This window comes from Camarhynchus parvulus, chromosome 1A (assembly GCF_901933205.1).
Source record: "Camarhynchus parvulus chromosome 1A, STF_HiC, whole genome shotgun sequence".
Taxonomy (NCBI): Eukaryota; Metazoa; Chordata; class Aves; order Passeriformes; family Thraupidae; genus Camarhynchus; species Camarhynchus parvulus.
The window spans coordinates 69,686,271-69,709,048 of record NC_044586.1 but is presented as its reverse complement, the minus strand read 5'-3'; the positions used below and the strand labels follow the sequence as shown (position 1 = coordinate 69,709,048).

The window sequence follows — 22,778 nt, the reverse complement described above, 5'->3', positions numbered from 1 at the left end:
CCCACTGGGGAGTTGCTTTGCTTTTGAATTTGTGAAAAAGAATGAAGAGCTGTGCTGGATGGCCCAGAGAGTGCTGGTGAGCAGTGCTGCATCCAGCTGGGGCCAGGCATCAGGGCTGTCCCTCTGTGCTGGGCCCGGCACCCCTGGTGGCCCTCAGGGCTCTGTGCTGGAGCCAGCTCTGTTCAATCTTCATTGACCACATGGATGAGGGGGTTGACTCTGTCATTCTCGGGGTCTCTGCTGCTCACAGTGACCCCAAGATGTGGTAGAAATTCTCTTTTCCCAGCCTGGCAGTTGAAGAAGGAGTCAGAGCTCTTCATTTCTCGGTCTCAAAGTTGTTCATTGTTTCTTATCTATAAAATTCTTTCTCCTGCCCTGCTGAGGTCCATCCAGCAGGACAGTTCCAGGCACTCTGCCTGCCCCAGGGTGGTGTTATCTTTTTATACTAAAAACTACGTATACAATGTTTACAATTCCTTCCCAACACCCATCACCTCTGTTAGACACTGAGCTTCTACTCCAAACCAATCCAAAAGTGCCACCATCACCCAGAAGATGGAGGCCAAGAAGAAGAAGGAGAAAGGCTGGACATGCCCAGATTCCTCCATCTTGCCCCCTGAACCCCCATTCTAGAAAACCCCAAAATCTACTTTTCCACCCCATGATAAATTCACTATCATTCTACTTAAACTGTCATGGCCTGCAGATCTTCATCTCAAGTTGGTAACTTGCTCCATGGGTCATAATCCAAACCACAGGGGCATCGTGGGCTCTGTGCCAGGGTCTCTGAGCCCCCTGGCAGGGACAGCCAGAGGGATGTCCTGGGTCCCGACACGTCATCAGTGACTCTGCAGGTGACACTGAGCTGGGAGCTGTGTCCATCTGCTGGAGGGCTCTGCAGGGAGACCTGGGGCGGTTGCAGGGATGGGCAGAGTCCAACAGGATGGAGTTTAATAAATCCAAGTGCCCAGTGCTGCACTTTGGCCACAACAACCCCTGCAGTGCCACGAGCTGGGGATGGTGTGGCTGGGCAGTGCCAGGCACAAAGGGACCTGGTGGGCAGCAGGACAGGAGCCCTGGTGTGCCCTGGTGGCCAAGGAGGGCAGTGCCACCCGGCTGTGCCAGCAATGCAGGGGCAGCAGGAGCAGGGAGGGCACTGTGCCCTGGTGGCCAAGGAGGGCAGTGCCACCCGGCTGTGCCAGGGATGCAGGGGCAGCAGGAGCAGGGAGGGCACTGTGCCCTGGGCACTGGGAGGGCAGTGCCACCCGGCTGTGCCAGGGATGCAGGGGCAGCAGGAGCAGGGAGGGCACTGTGCCCTGGGCACTGGGAGGGCCCCCCGCGCAGCAGCAGGGGCACCAGAGCCGGCTGTGCCAGGGAGTGCAGTGAGGGGCAGCAGGAGCAGGGAGGTCACCGTGCCCTGCCCTGGGCACTGGGAGGGCTCAGCTCCAGGGCTGTGCCCAGCTCTGGCCCCTCAGCCTGGCAAGGACCTTGGCACACTGAGCACGGCCAGAGGGGCAGCGAGGCTGGGGAGGGGCTGGGAACACAAACCCTGCGAGGAACCCCTGAGGGAGCTGGGGGTGCTCAGCCTGCACAAAAGGAGACTCAGGGCTGCCCCCAGCACTCCCTGCAGCCCCTGAAAGGTGCCTGTGCCCAGCTGGGCTCGGGCTCTTTCTCCAGCAGCTCTGACACAACCAGAGCACACAGCCTCGAGCTGTGCCAAGGGAAATTCAGGCTGGAGAGCAGGAAAAAGCTTTTCCAGCAAGGGGGATAAAGTTCTGCAATGGCTGCCCGGGGAGGGGGTGCAGTCCCCATCCCTGGGGGTGTTTAACAAGCCTGGATGTGGCACTGGGGGCCAGGGGCTGGGGCTGGGCTCTTGAAGGTCTCTCCAACCCAGGGATTCTGTAATTCAGTGAAAAAAGTCAAGTTTTACCCTTCCACCTTTCCCTGTGGCTGTGGCATTGCTGGATTAGGCTTGCAGGCGTGAAGAAGGGAGAAAGGTGGAATTTTGTTGGCGGCAGCCTGAGAGGTTTTGTGTGAAACAAAACCCTCCCCATCCGTGCAGGGATTTTGTCAGGGGGAGCTTTGTTTGCAAGCAATTTGTTGTTCACTCATCACCAGGATTGGCTTTAACGATGCATCTCAAGAGAGAGAGAGTCCTTGCTGAATTATAGATTTCCAAAATGCTTTTAAAACCCTTCCCTGATCACCTGCACAAGCTGCAATAAATCCAATTGCCTCTGATTGATTCCCTTGCCACATTTATCCCATTAAAGGCAGTTGTTTGTTGGCCACTGACCTCACTGCTGGGAGGGCCAAGTGCTTTTGATGCCGATGCTTTTCTTGCCTTTCTTCTCCTTAATTATGGCTTTTCTGCCAGCGATGGTTGTTTGCTCTTGATCTTGGCTGCGATTAAAGCTCTGTTCCAGCAGATTTTCTAGAGCTGCTGAGAGCCTCCCCAAGAGTACAAACACCCACTTCTCCCTGCCATTATCACATCAAAGTTCACCCAAACTGGAAGGTTTTCCTCCCCTGAAGAAGGTGGTGATTAAAATGCAGCATTTGAGCATAATTGGAAGCTCCAAAGCTTGCAGAAAATGTCCAAAGGCTCCAATTCCCAGTGGTTGTTTTTTTTTTTTATTCCCAAAAGCAGCTTGTGTCTGGCGTGTGAGGAACCCACAAGCACTGCAGGCACTTGTCCTTCCAGAGGCCTCAAACAATTCCCAGGAGATCAGAATCATATCCCAAATTACAAATCCATATTTTGGCCTGAAGTTACTGGAAAAGATTATTGATACTTTGGGAATCAGTCATTTAAAAAAAAAATCTAAGAGTTTTTAAGGGTTAAGATCCAACTTGTGTCCTTTGTTCCTTGGGCTTGGCACAACAATTCCACAATCTTTGAGCAACTGGGTCATTAATTAATTAAAAAAAATTAAACCAAATAAGAGTTTTTAAGTGTTTAAACCCCATTTGTGTCCTTTGTTCCTGGGACAACAATTCTACAATGTTCCAGCAACTGGGAGAGGGTTGGGAGGAAATTATCCCTAAAACAGAGTGGATTTGGCTGTGATCTTGTGATGGTTTTGGGTTTTACTGCTATAGAATAATGTTCAGTGAAATGTTTTAAGGTCACTTTTATTTTACCCTGCATTTTGAGTGCCAGGGTTTATTAAGATCCTTGCGAGGTGGAATGAAATCCTGATTTCACTGGACACCTCTTGTGCCTGGTGTGTTCCTCTAAGGGCAGAGAAGGTGTGAGCAGCTCTGGAAATAACTCCTGGGTTTTCTGTTAGGATGTGGGGGATGTGTTGGAACACAGGCAGAATAAATAAACCAAGCTGAAGGATAATTTCATGTCCTTTTGGCCTGTGGAATCTCTTCTATTCCCAGTGCAATTTGGTGTTCCTCAGTGCTTGGAAATACTGGAAAAATGAATTTTCTCATAGGAAAGATGAGGTAAAGATAGGAGAAAGAAAACACCTGTAAAATCTTATTTTTAAACCATGTTGCAGTGATTAAAGCCCAGGAAAACCTTTCAGCACTCAGCAGCCCTCGGTGTAAATGTTGATTATCTTAACACCAGGCTTTTAATTACTTTGTGCTGATGATAGACTGCTCATTATTGTCTTGTAAAGCAGAAGTCAAGCTACACTTAGCAAATAATTATCTTCCCTCACAAATCATTATCCTCAAGTCCAGTGCAGTTGTTTGTGCTGCTTTAATGAATCATTTCAGGGCAAGCTCCTGGCAGGTGCTCTGCAGGATGGGAAACCTCAACAAGGGGGTGAATTTCAGACGTCAGAAAAATGAGAGCATCTCCTGTAAAAATGTCCTTGGTGATAAGGATGAGCCTATTGGAATATTATCCTGGGAAATCCGCTCACCAGAAGGGAGCAGCACTTTGCAAAGGCGCCGAGCGTTCCGCGAGCCTTCTTGTGGGCTCAGCCCCAAAGTCTCTCTGGAGAGCGATGCAGCCAAAGCTCTTCCAGTGGATGCTCAGCTGCCTTAAAGCTTTCCCGAGGTTCTGAGAGTCCTTCTTGGGGCTGCAGGTTCGATCAGCCTCACGTTGGGCGCCAAATATGATCCCAATATTATGGGATGGAACATGCCTGGGCGCATCTGACCCCTTGCTGCTTGACCAAAGGCAGCAGCTGTGGTGTTTCCCCTCAGAGACACCTTGGGCTGGCTGGATGGTGCAGGTGGCACTTGGATCGAGTCCAGGCATGCAGGAACTCGGGCTTTACCTGGGAGGGACTGGGATAGCTGACAGAGGATATTGCAACACACTGCAACATCAGCCCTCAGTGCATTTTTATGCAGTGAAATCAAAACCCAGAGAAGATTCTTTCCCCTTTTCCTTGTGAGGAGCTCCAGGAATTCCTAATAAAAAATTACTTCGTTTATAAATCAAAAGCTCTTGCAGCAGAGCTGGATAGCAGAGCAGCTCCTGGTGTCTGAGGCAGCTTGTTAAAATATTTAATAATTTCTAAATGAACAAATAATATAAAATGAACTCTTTTCCTGCTCAGCCAGGAACGGAGCTCAGAGAAGTTCCCAAACCAGAACCTACAAAAGCTTCTCCTCGTGCTCTGCCAGCCCAAACCCATCCCCAGCTCCCCTGAGCAGCTGTGACACTGGTGCAGCCTCTGATCTCAGATCTCTGGGCAAAGAGAGGAAAAGTCTCAGCCAAAGGTTCCCACGGGCACAAGAGTTTTATGGACTGGGCTTGTGCTTTTGCCAGGAAAAGCCCCTGAGCCTCAGCATCCAGGACAGCTGGCTGGTCCCAAGTGAGGGGAATTGGGAATAATAGTAAAATTGCAGCATTATTATTATTATTATTATCATTATCATTAATATCATTATCATTATCATTATTATCATTATTTTCATTATTTTATTATTATTATTTAGTATATTTAATTGTTATTATATTTAATAATTATATTTAATTATTATATTTAATTATGATAGCTATTCTATATAATATATATTATATAGATATATATATATCTATTATATAGATATTATCTATATCTATTACATATATTCTATATAATACAATATCTATAATATATTCCCTATATGTTATCTTTATTATACACGAAATATTTTCTATATAATCTTTAAAAAAAATAATTTTCTATATAATATTTGGTATTTTCTATTTAATATTTGTAAGCTTTTTCTATAATTGTTATATAATTCAATTAATAATATATTAATAATCATTACTATATATTATTTATTATGTTATTATTATAGATATATATATATTATATTTTTATTCCCTGTTTATCATTATCCTCGATAAAGATATTAATAATATAATATTAATAATATAATAATATTAATAATATATTAATAATAATTACTCTACAATATATTATTATTTATGTTGTTATTATTATAAATATACCATTTTTATTTACATATATTTACATCAAATATTATATTTACATTATAAATATACAATTTATTAACAACATTTGATTTTAAAATAATAAAATAAATCTAAAATATTACATTTAAAATAATTAGATTTCAAATTAATATTTTAATAATATTAGATTTTAAATATTTTATATTTTTAAAATACATTATATTTCAATGTATTATAATATTTAAGTATTTACCCATAATTTAAATATTTATCAATAATTTAAATATCTGTAAATAATTTAAATATTTGCAAACATCAATTCCTGTTGTTTGCCCTCTTGGAAGGGATTTCAACTCCCCATGAATGGTTATTAAAATAACAGGATTAAAAAAACCAATATTTCCAGCCCTTTAAAATATTCAGGATAAGCTGTAGGGTTAGGGTTAGGGAAATTTCTATTTAGGGGTAGGGAAATTCCTATTGCCTGAAAAGAAAGATTTCCTCACTCTGCCTGGTTGAATTTAGAAATGAATTCCTCGATAAGGGCTCCTCTTTGCTGGGTAATCATTTCAAACACAAATTCATTTCTGGCTGGTGGGAGATGATCCCGATGGAAATGGGAGCTCCTGGCAGCCGTTTGTGGGAATCACTTTGGGACTGGAAACTCAGGAATCAGGGAGGAATCTTAGTAAAAAAATTGGGTTTAGATCTTCAAATCAGGAATCTGGAACCCCCCAGTTTCCCAGACCTTTTCTGCACTCAGAAGTTGCTGTCGCTGTTTCCTTCCCTGATTTGCATTTCTTTTCTTGGCGGGGTTTTCACCAAAAATAAAATCTTTTAAACCAGAGCTAAGGTATAAAAGCAAATCCAGTGAGCTGCTGGCAGAATTCCCTGATTTTACTAGATTTCATGGAATATTTTACCAGATTTCATGGAATATTTTACCAGAATATTCCATGGGTTTTTTCCCTAAACTGCTTTGTACAATGGATTAACTCCAAGTGCCAGGCAATTTGCCACGGGATGTTCCCGTTTTGGCTGATTTACAGGAATTTCCCCTCTGGATACTGGAAAACTTCACCTCTACTTGACTTCCATCAATTTTTGTATTTTCTGGGGTTTTTTTTTCTCCCTTTTTCCATCCTTTTCTTTTCCTGTCAGTATTTTCCACTTCCATTTCTGCTTCTCTGCTCTCACCTGAGGGAACAGCAGGAAATTTGGGATCTGGGGAGCATCAAACCACAAAAATTAACGGGAATTTTCCAAATGCCAAAAAAAGCAAAGCAGAGATAAAGCAATAAGAAATGGAAATAGGAATTATTCCTGTAATATTTGGGATAACAGGACTGGGAAGGGATGGTCAGGTATTAAAAGGTCATTAAGTTGAAGCATTTCCATTCCCATATTTTTATACAAATTTCCAGGAAAGCAGCTGCAGTTTAATGGAATATTTACACGTCTAAATCCATTTTTTGTTATTTTAATTTCAATTTGCACTTTGCTTGGTTCAGCTGAGAGCCAGAAATAATTCCAGGGTTTCTGCCCACCAGGAAATCTCCTGGGTTGTGGTGGTCCCACACTTCCCACATCCCGGGGAGGAGGGAAACACCTCATTAAAGTGCTGCCCTCGTTGGAATTAACGAAGAATTATTATTAATTATCTGCCCAAGCTGCTGCTGGGACTGGACAGGAAGGCAAGGCTTGATCACAGCAATTTTCTTTGGGGTTCCTCTGAAGTGTGCCCAGAAATTCAGGTAATGTGAGGCTCTCCCAGTAGTTTTCAGAGTGAGGGAAAAACTCCAGTTATTCCAGCCCTGACTCTCAGGTGTTTGGATGGATCCCAGATGGACGAGGGGATTTTTTTCTCCTTCAGCAGCACCCTGTACTTGTCAAAAAGTTCTCAAAAAAAAAAAAAGTATTTATGCTCTGAAAACATAAAACACATTTGATAAAACAAAACACATTTACAAGTCCCACAAGCTCCCATTTGGGTGCTTCTTGCTCCCCTTGATTTTGGTGAAGGCAAAGAAAACCCAGACTAAACAACAAAAAAAAGGCAGGGAGCCAAAAATCTCTTTGGAATTGCAAATCCTCGTGTGGAGGCGGAGAACAAGTGCAGGCCGAGTTTTCCTGCAGGTCTGAGCAGGCAATTCCACGGATAAACAACACCAGGGATGCTTTGGAGTCTCTGAGGTGCCGCAGTTCCCTCAGAGAGGAAAAGAAAAGCTTAAACCCGAAAAGTGGAGATCCAGGCTGGAGGGGAGGTTTGGCAGGAAAGGGTTAAAGGGGATTCCTGCGCTGGGCCTGATTGCAGCGCTCCCAGGGCTTGCCGAGAGCTCCCGGAGCCCTGGGAAGAGCCTCGGGATTCTCCCTTTTCCCTTTGGCTTTTCCTGGGGTGACCCAAAGGGCTCCAGAGCCGCCTCTGGCTCGGGCAGAGCTTTACAAAAATTCCTTTTTCATTCCCTTCCTTCCCTCGAGGTGAACTCCTTCCTCTCCCTCTAGGTGTCACCACTGCATTGGGAATCACAGCTTTCCCTTTCAGTCCAACCACAGCGTCGGGATTTCACTCCTGCTTCGGGTGAAATATTTAACATTTCCAATGATTGGGATTGATTTCGTTTTACCCGGTGAAACACAGCAAGGCTGAAAGGAATTAATTCATTAATATTTCAAGGTGGGGTTTTTTTTTTCCACTTCACTGAATTAATATTTCTGGAATCATTAAAAGATTTGGGTTGGAAAATCCCAAAGGACCAATGAAATCCCAAAGGATTTTAAGGACCTTAAAGCTCATTTCATTCCACTCTTAGCATGGGCACTCCAAGGCCTGTCCAACCTGGTTTTAAATATTTTAAATACCCACCCTGCTGCTGCCATGGCCCTTTGCTGAACTTTTACAACTCCTGGGGAAGGAAAAAAGAATAAAAAGAGGAGAATCAGGTGAAGGTGTCCAGGCTGCTGCAGGCTCTGAGCACGTGGGTGGGCTGGGAGGGTTCCTCACTTGAAAGCTCCTGAGCAAAAGTTGTCTGGGTGGTTTGGGATGTGCTGCATCAGAGAGACCACAAACTGATTGCATATCAAGGTGTAATTTAATTAAACTGATTTCCCTCCCACACAGCCAGAGCTTGGAACTGCTCCGTGTCTGGCTCGGGGAGAAGGAGCACTCAGAGCTTGGCTCGGTTTAAGCTCAGCTTTAAGGAGGTTTTCCTGTGAATCCAGGTTTAAACCTCTACACACGAGCTTTTCCAGTGGATCTGAGTGCTGTCATTGCTAGGGGTGGGTTTTTAAAATTCCACTTGTGTTCATGAGTCCCTTCAACTCCTCCTGAGGCTGCCCCTGGATCCCTGGGATGTCCAGGGACCTGAACCAAAACCACCATTGCAGGTGGGGAGGAACCCTGGCATTATTTCTGTGTCTCACAGCAAAACGCTGATTCCTAGGGGTAGTTTTTTTTAATTCCAGTTGTGTTCATAAGTCCCTTAAACTCCTGAGGCTGCCCCTAGGATGTCCAAGGCCAGGCTTGGATGGAGCAGCCTGGGATGGAGATTTCCTGGCATTGCAGGTGGGGAGGAACCCTGGAATTATTTCTGTGTCTCACAGCAAAAGGCTGGAGTTCCCCAGCTGAACCAAGCAAGCTGCAAAATTGAAATTAAAAGAACAAGGAATGGATTTTGAGTCCCTTCAACTCCTCCTGTGGCTGTCCATGGATCCCTGGAATGTCCAAATCAGGCTTGGAGCAGCCTGGGATGGAGATTTCCTGGCATTGCAGGGTTTCTCCACACCTGCAGATATTTCTGTGTCTCACAGCAAAGGGCTGGAGTTGCCCAGCTGAACCAAGCAAGCTGCCCAATTGAAACGAGCAAGAAATTGATTTAGACATGTCAGTATTCCATTAAATATTCCATCCCCTGCCCATGGAATTGGAGGAATTTTTAAAGGTCCTTTCCAACCCCAAACCGTTTTATCCTGAACTGCTTGAAAAATATTACCCAGAGCACTAGGAGGCATTAATTAATTCATTCATTAATTAATGACCTGCACTCGAGTTCCTTCACAAATGACATTGCTGTTTGTTCCATGGGATTTTGAACAGTCCTGGCAGCAGCTGCCTTGGATATTGCTGATTTCCTTGGATGTTGCTGAATTCCTTGGATAGTGCTGAATTCCTTGGATATTGCTGATTTCTTTGAATAGTGCTGAATTCCTTGGATATTGATTGATTTCCTTGGCTATTGCTGATTTCCTTGGATATTGCTGAATATCCTGGATAGTGCTGATTTCCTACAAACCCCTGGGGTTTTTAGATGAATTTTGATTTTTTGCCGATTCTCTCCTTGCAGCAGGGCTGTTGTCACTCATCCACATCAGGGGGCAGCTCTGAGCTTGTTCTGCAACTTAAATCGGATTTCTTTGTGTGTTTGTGAATAATCTTTAGAACAGACAGATTCATTTTCCTACTCACTGTCCAGGAATGTTCTCCTGAACGTGAGGTTGAGCTGAGGGAGATTCAATAATGGTTTTCCTGTGGCCATGTCTAGCAGACTTTCTCCTCTCTTAAAAAAAAAATTAAATCAAAATCTGCTTTTCCCTTCTGCACTGGGAGATTTACTTTGCGTGTGGGTGGTTGGTTTGTTTGTTGTTGGAACTGGGAATTACTGTAAGGCTTTCATAAAACTTCTTTATTACACTGATTCAAACTTGCAAACAAACTTCAGGTGTATTTATATTTCTGCCATGGAAGGAGATGAGAGGCTCTGAACTCTCCTTCTCTCCTCGTGTTTGCTGCCTTGGCCCCTGCGCTGCTTTTCCTTGCCAGGCTCCATCAAATTCTCCCTGGAGGCAGCAGTTCCCCGTCTGCTGCACCGACTGCATTTTCCTGCACTCCTTCAGCTTCCACTCTTGTTTTGTCTCAGTCTCAAACTCTTCTTTTTTTTCCTCCTTGCTGGCCTTTCTTTTCTTTGTCCCTTCTCTGTTCCTGCCTCCAAAACCTCCAAGGGCAAAGAAACCAAAAAATTCAAGATTTTCATCCTCACAAGGAGATTTTGGGTCAGACCTGATCCCTGCCACCATCCAGGTCTAGACTATGAGAAGAAAAGGGAAACACTTATCCAGGACTTGAACCAAATCATTGCAGAGCTGATTTTCCTCTCTTGTTTTCCCACGAGGAAGGGGAGGAGGCTCTGGGGTTTTATTTCTCCTTTCAGGCCTTTTTTTCTTTGTCCCTTCTCTGTTCCTGCCTCCAAAACCTCCATGGGCAAAGAAACAAAAAAAATCCAAGATTTTCATCCTCACAAGGAGATTTTGAGTCTGACCTGATCCCTGCCACCATGCATGGTCTAGGTTATCCAAGATTTTCATCCTCACAAGGAGATTTAATTGCAAATCTGCTTTTCCTCTCTTGTTTTCCCACCAGGAAGGGGAGGAGGCTCTTCTTATCCTTTCTTTCCTTTGTCCCTTCTCTGTTCCTGCCTCCAAAACCTCCAAGGGCAAAGAACCAAAAAAAATCCAAGATTTTCATCCTCACAAGGGTATTTTGGGTCAGACCTGATCCGCACCCATCCATGTCTAGGTTAGAGGAAGAAAAAGGATCTCAGGCTGGAAAAATCCACCCAGGACCTGAAGCAAATCATTGCAGAGCTCATTTTCCTCTCTTGTTTTGCCACCAGGATGGAGAGGAAGGTCACAGGAAAACCAGGAGGTATCAAGCACACACAGAGGGGCAGGGGGGCTGAGAAATGTTCTTTTGGGGTTTCTGTTGTGTTTTTGTGAGTGCAGACACAGCCCAGACACAGATCCCAGCACCTGCCCAGAGTTCCAGCTGAAACGCTGCAGGAGAAGGGAATCCAGGAGTGTCCCAGTGCTGCAGCAGGGAGGTGCTTCAAGGTTACACCGGCCTGAAGGAAGGGAATTTATCTTGCCTAAGCACAGTGGAAGGGCTTGAATGAATGAAATCAAGGAGAGCAAACCCTGCTGGGGCACAGCAGCTCTCCTGGCTGTGTCACCTGAGCCCAGGGCGCTGCTGCTGCCTCCCGCCTGCCCCGGCAGCCCTCGGTGTGTTTGCTTTCTGTGCGTTTAGCAAGGGCACACTGAAAGGGACTGGGCCTCGAAAAGTAAAAGCATTAAACAAACTCCTTTGTCAGAGCAGAGTACACCTTCAGCTCCTTGTAATGTTTAAAAAATATTTAAAATATGAAGTCATTCAGTGCTGCTTTACCACCCAGCCAGCCAGGCCTGCTTCGCTTCCATTTTCCCTGCAATTGTACAGACATTACAATCCCCAGCTCCACCCTGCAGCCATTTCCTGCCTCCTGCTCCTTTCTGATTATTCTTCTGCTCCTTCCAGCTCCATTTTCTCCTCCAGGATTTTTTTCCTGATTATTCTTCTGCTCCTTCCAGCTCCATTTTCTCCTCCACGATTTTTTTCCTAATTATTCTTTTGCTCCTTCCAGCTCCATTTTCTCCTCCAGGATTCCCAGACTGTCCTCCTGCCCAAATCTACTCGTGGCCCCGTTTCTTTTTGCTCCTGTGGGATAAATGCTAATCCCCCTCAGCAATGCAGGGCAGCTTTTTATAGCCCTGCTGAAGCCAGCAAGGTGAATTTCCCTAAGGACAAGGCTCCCTCTGCTCTGGGGATCCCAGCAATGATCTGGGTGCTAAGTAGGGTGAGGCTGATGTTTGTGAGGCTCCTTTTTCCTTCACTTTTGGAGTTTTCAGCTCAATCTCACAAATGTATCAGCTGTATTCCCTTTTCCAGTCCTTGTCCAGTCTCGTCCTGATCCCACCAGGATCACTTTTGGCAGGAGTTCTGCAGCTCAGTTGTTTCTTTGGGATATTCCTGGTGCCTCAGGGTTTGGCTTTTCTATTTTTCCCATTCTGTGCTGCTTTAGTGTGTGGGTCTGGGCTTCACATTATGGGATGGTGAGCTCTGTGCACAGAGCAGGGAGACAAAACAATTCCTGCTCCAGCTGGGCACCAAGGACAAATGACCCAAATCTCAGCCCAGGAGCACAAACCCCATGGGCTGGAGAGAGAAAAACAAGCAGGGTGGGACTGCCGGGGCTAAAGCTGGGATGGGACAATGAACTGCAAGGTGCAAATGGAGCAGAACTGATCCCAGGGAGAGACCCCGGGAGCGCTCGTGCATTTTGGGGCCATTTTGGTTCATCTTGGGTGCAGCCCTGGCTGGGCTCTGGTGCTGCCCAAGGTGGATCCTTTCCATAAATCCCTGTTTCATCCTGGAACTCTGCCCAGCCTCTGCTCTAGCTCAGATTCACAGGGCATCATTCCCACCACTGAAACTGGCAGGAAAAAAGGGATTTGCCCTCCCCCACCTCAATCCCAGTGAATTTTATGGCTTCTGCAGAACTGGAAAAATGCTGCCTTCACTCATTTGAAATCCCAGCTAAAAAAAGGGGAATTTGTGTCTGTCAGCACTCAGCGTGTGTTTTCCTCTGGGTTCTCTTGTGATAACTCCTGATATTTATCGGGCCAAGCTCAGTTCCCACAAGAACTCAAAATAGTTGTGTGCATTTGAAGCAGCGTGGTCCTCCTTGGCTCCCAGGGCTTCTGGGCACTTGGAATTCCTCTGGCCAGACCCCTGTCCCCAGGGAAAGCTCAAAATAGGGATCCCAGGGAAGGGGCTCACAGGGGTGACACTCAGGGAGTTTAAATCCCACTGATGCCAGCTGACCTGGCTGGAAATGGTCACAAACCTGTGTTCTCATGGAGCCCTCGGGAGGCTGATTTTGTGGGAATGAACAAAAGGCAGGTAAAGTTAATTTGAAGGGTCAGTGGTTCGTTAAACATCCACAGAGCCCCACTGTGGTCCATAAAACCTCCCTGAAAACTCCTTATCTCCCCATCCAGTCTCTATGGGACACTGCTTTCCCCGAGGATTTCTGTGTCCAACATTTGCTTCCTTTCTCTTTGCTTGGATACAGATTCCTCACCCTTCCCTCATGGCATTTTCTAACATCTTTGCATCCACAAATCTGCTTTTGTTTGGATTTCATATTTATTTTCTTTATGCTGCTGGTGGTTTTTCTAGACCACAGAACTCCCTGCTGACCTTGGGACTAAAATTGCTGAAGAACTATTTTGAGTAATCTTTAGTCAGGCTTTATTCTAAGCCTTTCCAAGTACCTGCTATCCATGCCCAGCTAGGGTGACACGAGCAAGCGAGGCAAAAATGGATTTATGAACGTTATGTCTAGAAATTTCAGGAGCTGGTGCCTCCTAACCGAGATTCATTTCACCTAAAAGCCGATTGCTTAAATCTGAGCCTCAGTCAGGGTTCCTTTACAGCCCCTGCAGCACAGAGGCGCCTCCGGGCAGCTTCAGATGCCTGGCTGGAGGTGTCACCGTGCTGCAGGAGTGACAGCAGGGCCTGGGACAGATGAGATCAGCCCCTGGAGCAGGGGAGCTGAGCTTGGCATGTGCCGGTGGCCCCGGGGGTTATTTCTGTGCTGGGCTTCAATGAGCAGCGTTAGCCCCAAGCTCCTTGTTCAGGGCTGATTGACAAGGGCCTGGTGCACCCAAAGCACAGCTTTGGGAATTGGGGGATCCAGCTTTGGGATCCAGCTTTGGGAGATGCCAGCTTTGGGAATTGGGGCATCCAGCTTTGGGATCCAGCTTTGGGAATTGGGGGATCCAGCTTTGGGAATTGGGGCATCCAGCTTTGGGATCCAGCTTTGGGAATTGGGGCATCCAGCTTTGGGATGGGGATCCAGCTTTGGGATCCAGCTTTGGGATCCAGCTTTGGGAATTGCAGCTTTGGGGATCCAGCTTTGGGATCCAGCTTTGGGAATTGGGGGATGCAGCTTTGGGAATTGGGGGATCCAGCTTTGGGATCCAGCTTTGGGAATTGGGGGATCCAGCTATGGGATCCAGCTTTGGGATCCAGCTTTGGGAATTGGGGGATCCAGCTTTGGGAGCTTTGGGATCCAGCTTTGGGATCCAGCTTTGGGAATTGGGGGATCCAGCTTTGGGATCCAGCTTTGGGATCCAGCTTTGGGAATTGGGGGATCCAGCTTTGGGAACTGGGGGATCCAGCTTTGGGATCCAGCTTTGGGAACTGGGGGATCCAGCTTTGGGATCCAGCTTTGGGATGGGGATCCAGCTTTGGGAATTGGGGGATCCAGCTTTGGGATCCAGCTTTGGGAATTGGGGGATCCAGCTTTGGGAACTGGGGGATCCAGTTTGGGATCCAGCTTGGGCTGGGGGATCAGCTTTGGGATCCAGCTTTGGGATCCAGCTTTGGGAATTGGGGGATCCAGCTTTGGGATCCAGCTTTGGGAATTGAGGGATCCAGCTTTGGGAATTGGGGGATCCAGCTTTGGGATCCAGGTTTGGGAATTGAGGGATCCAGCTTTGGGAATTGGGGGATCCAGCTTTGGGAATTGGCTTGGGATCCAGCTTTGGGATGGGGGCCCTTTGGGGGGGTCCACTTTGGGTCCAGCTTTGGGATCGCTTGGGATCCAGCTTTGGGATCCAGCTTTGGGAATTGGGGGATCCAGCTTTGAGAGCTTTTGGGCATCCAGCTTTGGGAGCCTTTGGGGATCCAGCTTTGGGAATTGGGGGGATTCAGCTTGGAGAGCTTTGGGGATCCTGGGCAGGGGCTGCTCCTGCAGGAGCAAATTTGTGCTTTGGGAGCTTTTGGGATCCAGCTTTGGAGCTTTGGGGATCCAGCTTTGGGAGCTTTTGGGATCCTGGGCTCTGCATCTGCTGTGCCAGGGCTGCCCCTACAGCACCCAAATTTGTGCTTTGGGAACTTTAGGGAGCCAGCTTTGGGAGCTTTTGGGATCCCAAGTTCTGCATCTCCTGTGCAAGGGCTGCTCCTACAGCACCCACATTTGTGCTTTGGGAATTGGGGAATCCCACTTTGGGAGCCTTTGGGATCCAGCTTTGGGATCTTTTGGGATCCTGAGCTCTGCATTTCCTGGGCAGGGCCAGGGCTGCTCCTGCAGCAGAGACAGACATTGTGTGGATGCTGAGAAGCAAAATATTTTGGCAGCAGCTGCATGGCTTCTTCCTCAGCCCTCCTCCTCTTCCTCCTCCTGCTGCTGGGTGTTTGCATCACACCCTGGAAGGGAGAGCACAGCCAGCTCTGGAGTGGCAGGTGCTGGGAATGTGCTGACTCACGGGGCAGAGGATGCTCCTCCTTTCCTTTCCTTTCCTTTCCTTTCCTTTCCTTTCCTTTCCTTTCCTTTCCTTTCCTTTCCTTTCCTTTCCTTTCCTTTCCTTTCCTTTCCTTTCCTTTCCTTTCCTTTCCTTTCCTTTCCTTTCCTTTCCTTTCCTTTTTTCCTTTCCTTTCCTTTCCTTTCCTTTCCTTTCCTTTCCTTTCCTTTCCTTTCCTTCCCTTCCTTCCCTTCCCTTCCCTTCCCTTCCCTTCCTTCCTTCCCTTCCCTTCCCTTCCCTTCCCTTCCCTTCCCTTCCTTCCTTCCCTTCCTTCCCTTCCCTTCCTTCCCTTCCCTTCCCTTCCCTTCCCTTCCCTTCCCTTCCCTTCCCTTCCCTTCCCTTCCCTTCCCTTCCCTTCCTTCCTTCCACATTCCAAACAAACCAAGCCATGGATGGAGGTGGATGTTTGGTGAGGGGAGAGCTGGGGATGCTCTGAGGCATCGGGAGGTTCAGGTTGTTGTGACAGGTACAAGTTAAAGAGGGAATTTAGGATAAATATCAGGAAGGAATTCTTTCCTCTGAGGGTGCTGAGACCTTTTTCCCAATAGGGAAAAACAACACTCCAAGCTCCTCTTTTCCCATCCCAATAGCAGAAAAAAGGACATTCCAGGCTCCTCTTTTCCCCATCCCAACAGTACAACAAAAACCCAAAAACATTCAAGGCTCTTCTTTTCCCCATCCCAGCTGTGGAGAAAAGGACACTCCAAGCTCCTCTTTTCCCACCCTAATAGTGGAAAAAAACCCCACTCCAGGCTTCTCTTTTTCCATTATTGGGATGGGAAAAGAGGAGCCTGGAGTGTCATTTTTCCATTATTGGGATGGGAAAAGAGGAGCCTGGAGTGTCATTTTTCCATTATTGGGATGGGAAAAGAGGAGCCTTGAGTGGGTTTTTTTTCCATTATTTGTATGGGGAAAAGAGCCTGGAGTGTCCTTTTTTCTGCTATTGGGATGGGAAAAGAGGAGCCTGGAGTGTCCTTTTTTCCTATTGGGATGGGAAAAGAAAAGACTGGAGTTTCTTTTTTTCCATTATTGGGATGGGAAAAGAGCCTGGAGTGTCCTTTTTTCCTATTGGGATGGGAAAAGAAGAGCTTTGAGTGTCCTTTTTTCCACTGTTGGGATGGGAAAAGAGGGACCTGGAGTGTCCTTTTTTCCACCTTTAGAATGGGAAAAGAGGAGCCTGGAGTGGAGTTTTTTTCCCCGTTATTGGGATGGGAAAAGAGGAGCTTTGAGTGTCTCCTGAGATATCTTTTCCCCTCTGGAAAGCTCTGCCTGTCAGCCCTGAGAGGGAGTTTGGATTTGCCTGGAGCAGAGCGGGGAGGGAAGCGTGAGGGCAAAGAGGGAGGGCAGTGTTGGATCGAAGGGAAGTGTGTGCTGGGAAGATATCCCTGAGCCCTGGGAAATATCCCTGCTTATTTTTTGGGGTATCCCTGCGGTATCCCTGTATGTTATCTGATGGCTGAGATATCCCTGAGCCCTGGGAAATATCCCTGAACCCTGGGAAATATCCCTGAACCCTGGGAAATATCCCTGAACCCTGGGAAGATATCCCTGAGCCCTGGGAAATATCCCTGAACCCTGGGAAATATCCCTGAACCCTGGGAAGATATCCCTGAGCCCTGGGAAATATCCCTGAACCCTGGGAAATATCCCTGAGCCCTGGGAAATATCCCTGAGCCCTGGGAAATATCCCTGAGCCCTGGGAAATATCCCTGAGCCCTGGGAAATATCCCTGAACCCTGGGAAGATATCCCTGAGCCCTGGGAAATATCCCTGAACCCTGGGAAATATCCCTGAGCCCTGGGAAATATCCCTGAGCCCTGGGAAATATCCCTGAACCCTGGGAAATATCCCTGAGCCCTGGGAAATATCCCTGAGCCCTGGGAAATATCCCTGAGCCCTGGGCCGGCGCTGCTGCCCTGCTGGCAGTGGAGAGCCCGTTCATGGGGTGATTATTCTGGGATATCAGCGCTTGTTTCATCTCCTCAAGCCTTACCTCCAGTTCAGGGGTTGCTGCTGGGATATTGCAGTACCTGCCAGGAGCAAACCCTGCCTGGAAAATGGCTTTTTCCCGTAAAACTGACCACAAACCCAATGTTCCCTCTGCAATTCCAACCTGCCTTTGAGGGGCAGAGCCTGTGCCAAGGGAAAGGAACAAAATAACGGCAATGCCAGAAAAGCACGGGGAGTTCTCAGCTCCACAGGGGCGCTGCTCAGTCCCATCCTGTGGGTTCTTTAACTTCTTTTCTGCCTCTGTCAGGCTCAGGATTGGAGCTCTCGAGATGGTGTTTGGTGTTCAGACTCAAATGTTTGTTATTCATCTGTGTCACAGTCCTACAAGTCCTGAGTTCTACAGCATTCTACTACAGAGCTAGTAATTAGAATTACTAATTTTGTAACTACCAAATGGCCAACTACCTTTCTCTACAAAGTCTTTGAAGGATAAACTGTCCAATTAAGAAATGATACCTGAATTATTTTCACTTTTAACTCAATAACCAACCACCCCTGCCCTGCAATGGGGACTCTTTTATCCAATGACACAAAACCACCCAAACCCATGGAGAAGAAAGACAAGCACTGCCCTAAAACCTCCATCTTGCTCTCTATCTATTCCTGTATTCCAAACCCTTAAACTCTGGGTTTCCCCCATGTGATATCACACACTTCTGTTCAAACTGCACACCCACAATCCCAGTTCCATCATTCCATTCTGGAAGCTTCTCCAGGCCTCAGGTCAGTGCAGGGTTCTCCTGGGGTCAGTGCTGGCAGCACAGAAATCTCCAGTTCCCAGTACAGGGGTTCCAACACCCTCCCTGCCTGGGAGTGTTTCCCATCCCTGTTTGGCTCCCATTGGCAAGCTGAGCCTGCTGGAATTCCTAAATTGGAATTACCCTGCAAATTCTTGCACTTTTCAGACCACATTTCCAGAGAGCCACCCAGCATTCCTGTTTAATCCTATTTGCTCCCTGTTTAATTAGGGCTGCAAGGATCCCACTTGAACTCCAGGCTAAATTTACCAAATTTTCCTATTCAGTGAAATTAAAATCCTGAGTTCTTCTGCCTTGCTTTTAGAAGTTCCAAACGTTTGTCAACAGAGTTTTCTTCAAGCAAAGCTTTTGCCCTGGAGCTTTGCAAGATAAGGAACCCTGACAAGCCCAGCCTAAGTGCCTTGAGTCAGGCTTTGTTTGCACACAGCTTGGGAGGCCTCTTCCAGCAGCCAGAGCCTCTGGATATTGTGGAAATATCAACTCTAACAAGTCGAAAATCTTCTTTGTTTTCCCCCTGCAGAAAAGCTTTAAATTAAAATTCAAAACTTCTTTGTGGAGCTTGCTTGTTCTTATCTTTCCAAGCAAGATTCACTTGTTTGGGGGGAAAAAAAACCTAATTTTAATCTATTCCTGTTCTCTTCACCATCTTAAAACTGGTTTGTGTTCAAGTACATCTTGCTCTGAAAACACCAAAAAAACAAAAAAGGAGGTTGGAAGTCAGAGAGGAAGGAAACACAAAATTGCTGCCCAGCCTGAAGAATTTATTTTGGAACTTCCAAAAAATTCAGAGTCTTGCCAGATCAAAGCATTTCTGCAGTTTCCTGGAGAAGTCATCGAAAAGAAGGGAAAAAAGGGGGCAGGCTGTCGAGTGGTGCTGACTGAGCAGTGCTGATTTACAGGAAAATGACATTAATGGGAATTTGCTCTGCTGTGCCTCCCCCTCTGACTGATGGAAGCTTTTTGCACGCCCTTTGTGGCTTCTTTTGCATTCTTGCTGAGCCCAAAATCTCATTTATGGCTTTCCCCCCTCTCCTTTCTTAAAACCAACCAGCAAAAACCAACGTACAAAACCCCCAACCTGCGTCTGGTGAAGACAAGCAGTGAAAGATTAGGAACAATGTACGACTCGAGAGAAAAACTTGCTTTTTTTTTTGACAAATAGCTTGAAGATCTGAGGGTGTTTTTGCTGAGCTCTCTGAGGTAAAGCATTCCCAGGACAAATATGGCCAAGGGCTGAGTGCCTCCATAGGATCCTGGCAGGAGCATCCACTGTTTATCCAGGGAAGGTGGGGAACAATGAGCGTTTCCTACTCTGCTCCCAAAGCCAAACAATCGAGCTGCCCGCTCTGCGTTATCAATTCCTTATCTATTAATTACCCAAACTTCCTCTATTAAGATTATTGGGGCCACATCTCCTCCTCTGCTATGTTGCCAAACGGGTTTTGCCTTCAGGGCTTCTCTCTCAGCCTTGGGGAGACTTTTCTAACTCGAAAATCCCTTTTCCAACTTGGAAATCCAACTGGAATTGTCTCTTTGAAGGTTAAAAATATTCCCCATGGATCATCAGCGTGGCAATCTGTGTTTGAACAGAGCAGTTTTCTCTTGGCAGTGCCATCATTTGCTGGGGAAAAGCCTGGAACATTTCATTTCTTGAAGCAAACAGAGGGTACCAAAACAGAAATGTTTGTTCTTTTCTCTACAAGGTTGGCCTGAGTTTGGAGGGATTTGTTTTGCCTCGATGTTTTACATCTGCAAACTTTATTTTTGTGCCTTCTCATGACCCTGAGCTCCTTAATCACTCCGAGGTATGAATCAGCCTGTCCGATTAACCCTTTGTGCTCCTGCTGAGGTGAGGAGGGAGTGTGGCTGCTCCTCCTGCCCCAAACACACAGAAATTCTGTCAGGGATCTGTTCTGACACCGCAGGGATGTCCCCACTGAGCAGGGCCATGGACTCCAGCTGGCACCAGCTGGACACTTTGTTTTGCTCTCTTGAGATCCTAAAATATTCCAGCCAGGCCACTGGGAGCTCGGTCCAATCCATCACGGAGTGTTTGGAGCAGTGCTCAGCTCTGCTTCTCCTCACCTTGATCCGTGGAGGGAAAACTTCCAGGATGGCTCCAGGTCAGCATCCATGACCTTTAACTCACCTGGGCTGGCTTCAAATCCGGGCAGGGGAGTCAGCCTGAGCGCAGGAAAATCCACGGGAGGAATCCTGAGTGCAGGAATCCATGTGGGGAATAATCCTGAGTGCAGGAATCCATGTGGGGAATAATCCTGAGTGCAGGAAAATCCATGTGGGGAATAATCCTGAGTGCAGGAATCCATGTGGGGAATAATCCTGAGTGCAGGAAAATCCATGTGGGGAATAATCCTGAGTGCAGGAAAATCCATGTGGGGAATAATCCTGAGTGCAGGAATCCATGTGGGGAATAATCCTGAGTGCAGGAATCCATGTGGGGAATCATCCTGAGTGCAGGAAAATCCATGTGGGGAACAATCCTGAGTGCAGGAATCCACGGGAGGCAGGCAGGTGACTCAGCTGGGCTCTGCAAGGGCGCAGGGACAGAAAACCTGCCCAGGCCTGGTGCCTGCTCAGGCTGGAGTGGAGCTCAGCATCATCATCATCATCATCATCATCATCATCATCATCATCATTTCTGCTCCTCTTCTCATCTGACTCCTCTAATTGAGCTAGTTACAAGAAAATCATGGAATGCTTTGGTTGGGAAGGGGATGAACACTGTGGGGTTTTTATGGAATCGTGGAATGCTTTGGGTGGGAAGGGACCTTCAGGATCCTCCAATTCCAGCCCCATTCCAAGGGCAGGGACAATTCCTGATCCCAGTGTCCAGCCTGGCCTTGGGCATCGCAGGGATCAGGGGCAGCCCCAGCTGCTCTGGGAATCCCTTCCCAAAATCCCACCCCAGTCTCCCTCTCCAGGGAATTCCCTCCATTCCCAGCTCTCCCACCTGGGATTGGATCCATCCCCACCCCGACTCCTCTCTAGGAAGGGATTTTGGGATCCGGGGGCTTCGCTGGGAATCTCAGGGCTCCAGGAAGGGTCTCCCTTCCCTTTTCCATCCCCAACTTCCATAAAAATCCCTCGGGATGGATTCTGAGTGTCCCAAATCCCAGAATGGTTTGGGTGGGAAGGGCCCTTCAACCCCATCCCATTCCAACCCCACCATCCCAGGTGCTCCAGCCCCAGTGTCCAGCCTGGCCTTGGGCCACTGCAGGGGATGCAGGGGCAGCCCCAGCTGCTCTGGCAATCCCTTGATTATTCCCAGATTTTTAAAAATCTCATGGGATCTCGGGATGAAGAAGAGGAGGAAAAAAGGCAGGATGAGGAAGAGGAGGAGATGCCAGAGACAAAAAGGGGAAATCTCCCAAAAAAAAAAAAACTGGGAAAAAAATTGTGTGGCCTACTTGGGACTGAAAACCCACAAAACCCCACCAAGAGACACAAATCCCTCCATCCTCTGGCCAGGAGAAGCTGGGAAAAAAAATCCTGGCTGGAAAAAATTCCCTCAATGCAGCAGAGGGTGAAAGTTGGGAGCAGAATTTGTTTGCTCAGGTGGGACTGGTGCAATAAAGGGCTCAGCTTTGTTCAAAATTGGGATTACAAAGGGCCCTTTGTGTGTGCCACAACTGCCCTGGAGGAAAATTCCCCCCAGGAAATCCCCCAGGGCAATTCCAGCCTGGAATTTCATGGGAAGCTCCAAGGCCGCCTGGTCGAAATAGGAAAATGAGGCTGTAAATTGTGATTATTTTTTACTTTTGCTGCTGTATCCTTCCTTTTTTTTTTTTTTAATTTGGGATCTAAAAGAGCTTTTCCTGCAATTCCCAGTGGGAAGTTTTACCCAGAGCCCCTTTTTATTCCAGCAAATCAAGATTTGGAATCCAAAATTCCAAATTTGGTGGGAAATGCTGGCAAATCCTTTGGCTTCCTCCTTCCCAAAAAACTCCACCTTTCCTTGTCTTGGCTGTGCTGGGAGCTGCTGGAAAACATGGAATCCATCAATTCTGCAGCAGGAAATACAGAATAATAGGAAAATAATGATAACAAAAATAATAATAGGAATATTATAATGATAGGAATATTGTAAAATAATAATAATAATAATAATAATAATAATAATAATAATAATAATAATAATAGGAACAATAATAGGAAAACTAAATAGGGGAAATAATAATAATCATAATAATAATGAATAAATAAATAAAAATAATTTCTTTTTCTGCTCACAGGTACCCTCTGAGACGAGGCAGCTCCTTCACATTCCTGACTCCAGGCCCACACTGGGATTTCACCCTGGTGAGTGGAACAGCTGGAAAAGCAAAATCCAGAGGGGAAGGAAAAGCAGAAATCCAGAGGGGAAGGAAAAGCAAAATCCAGAGGGGAAGGAAAAGCAGGAATCCAGAGGTGAAGGAAAAGCAGGAATCCAGAGG

At 46.8% G+C, this 22,778-nt stretch overlaps 1 protein-coding gene across 1 annotated transcript in view; it reads left to right on the top strand.

Moving 5' to 3' along the window:
* Positions 1-22,778, top strand: part of LOC115910604 (neuroepithelial cell-transforming gene 1 protein-like) — a 34,072-nt gene that overhangs the window by 6,125 nt on the left and 5,169 nt on the right. Inside the window, exon 2 of the mRNA XM_030960857.1 lies at positions 22,578-22,644. Within this exon, the coding sequence (XP_030816717.1) occupies positions 22,578-22,644 (67 nt within the window). The remainder of the gene's footprint in view (positions 1-22,577; positions 22,645-22,778) is intronic.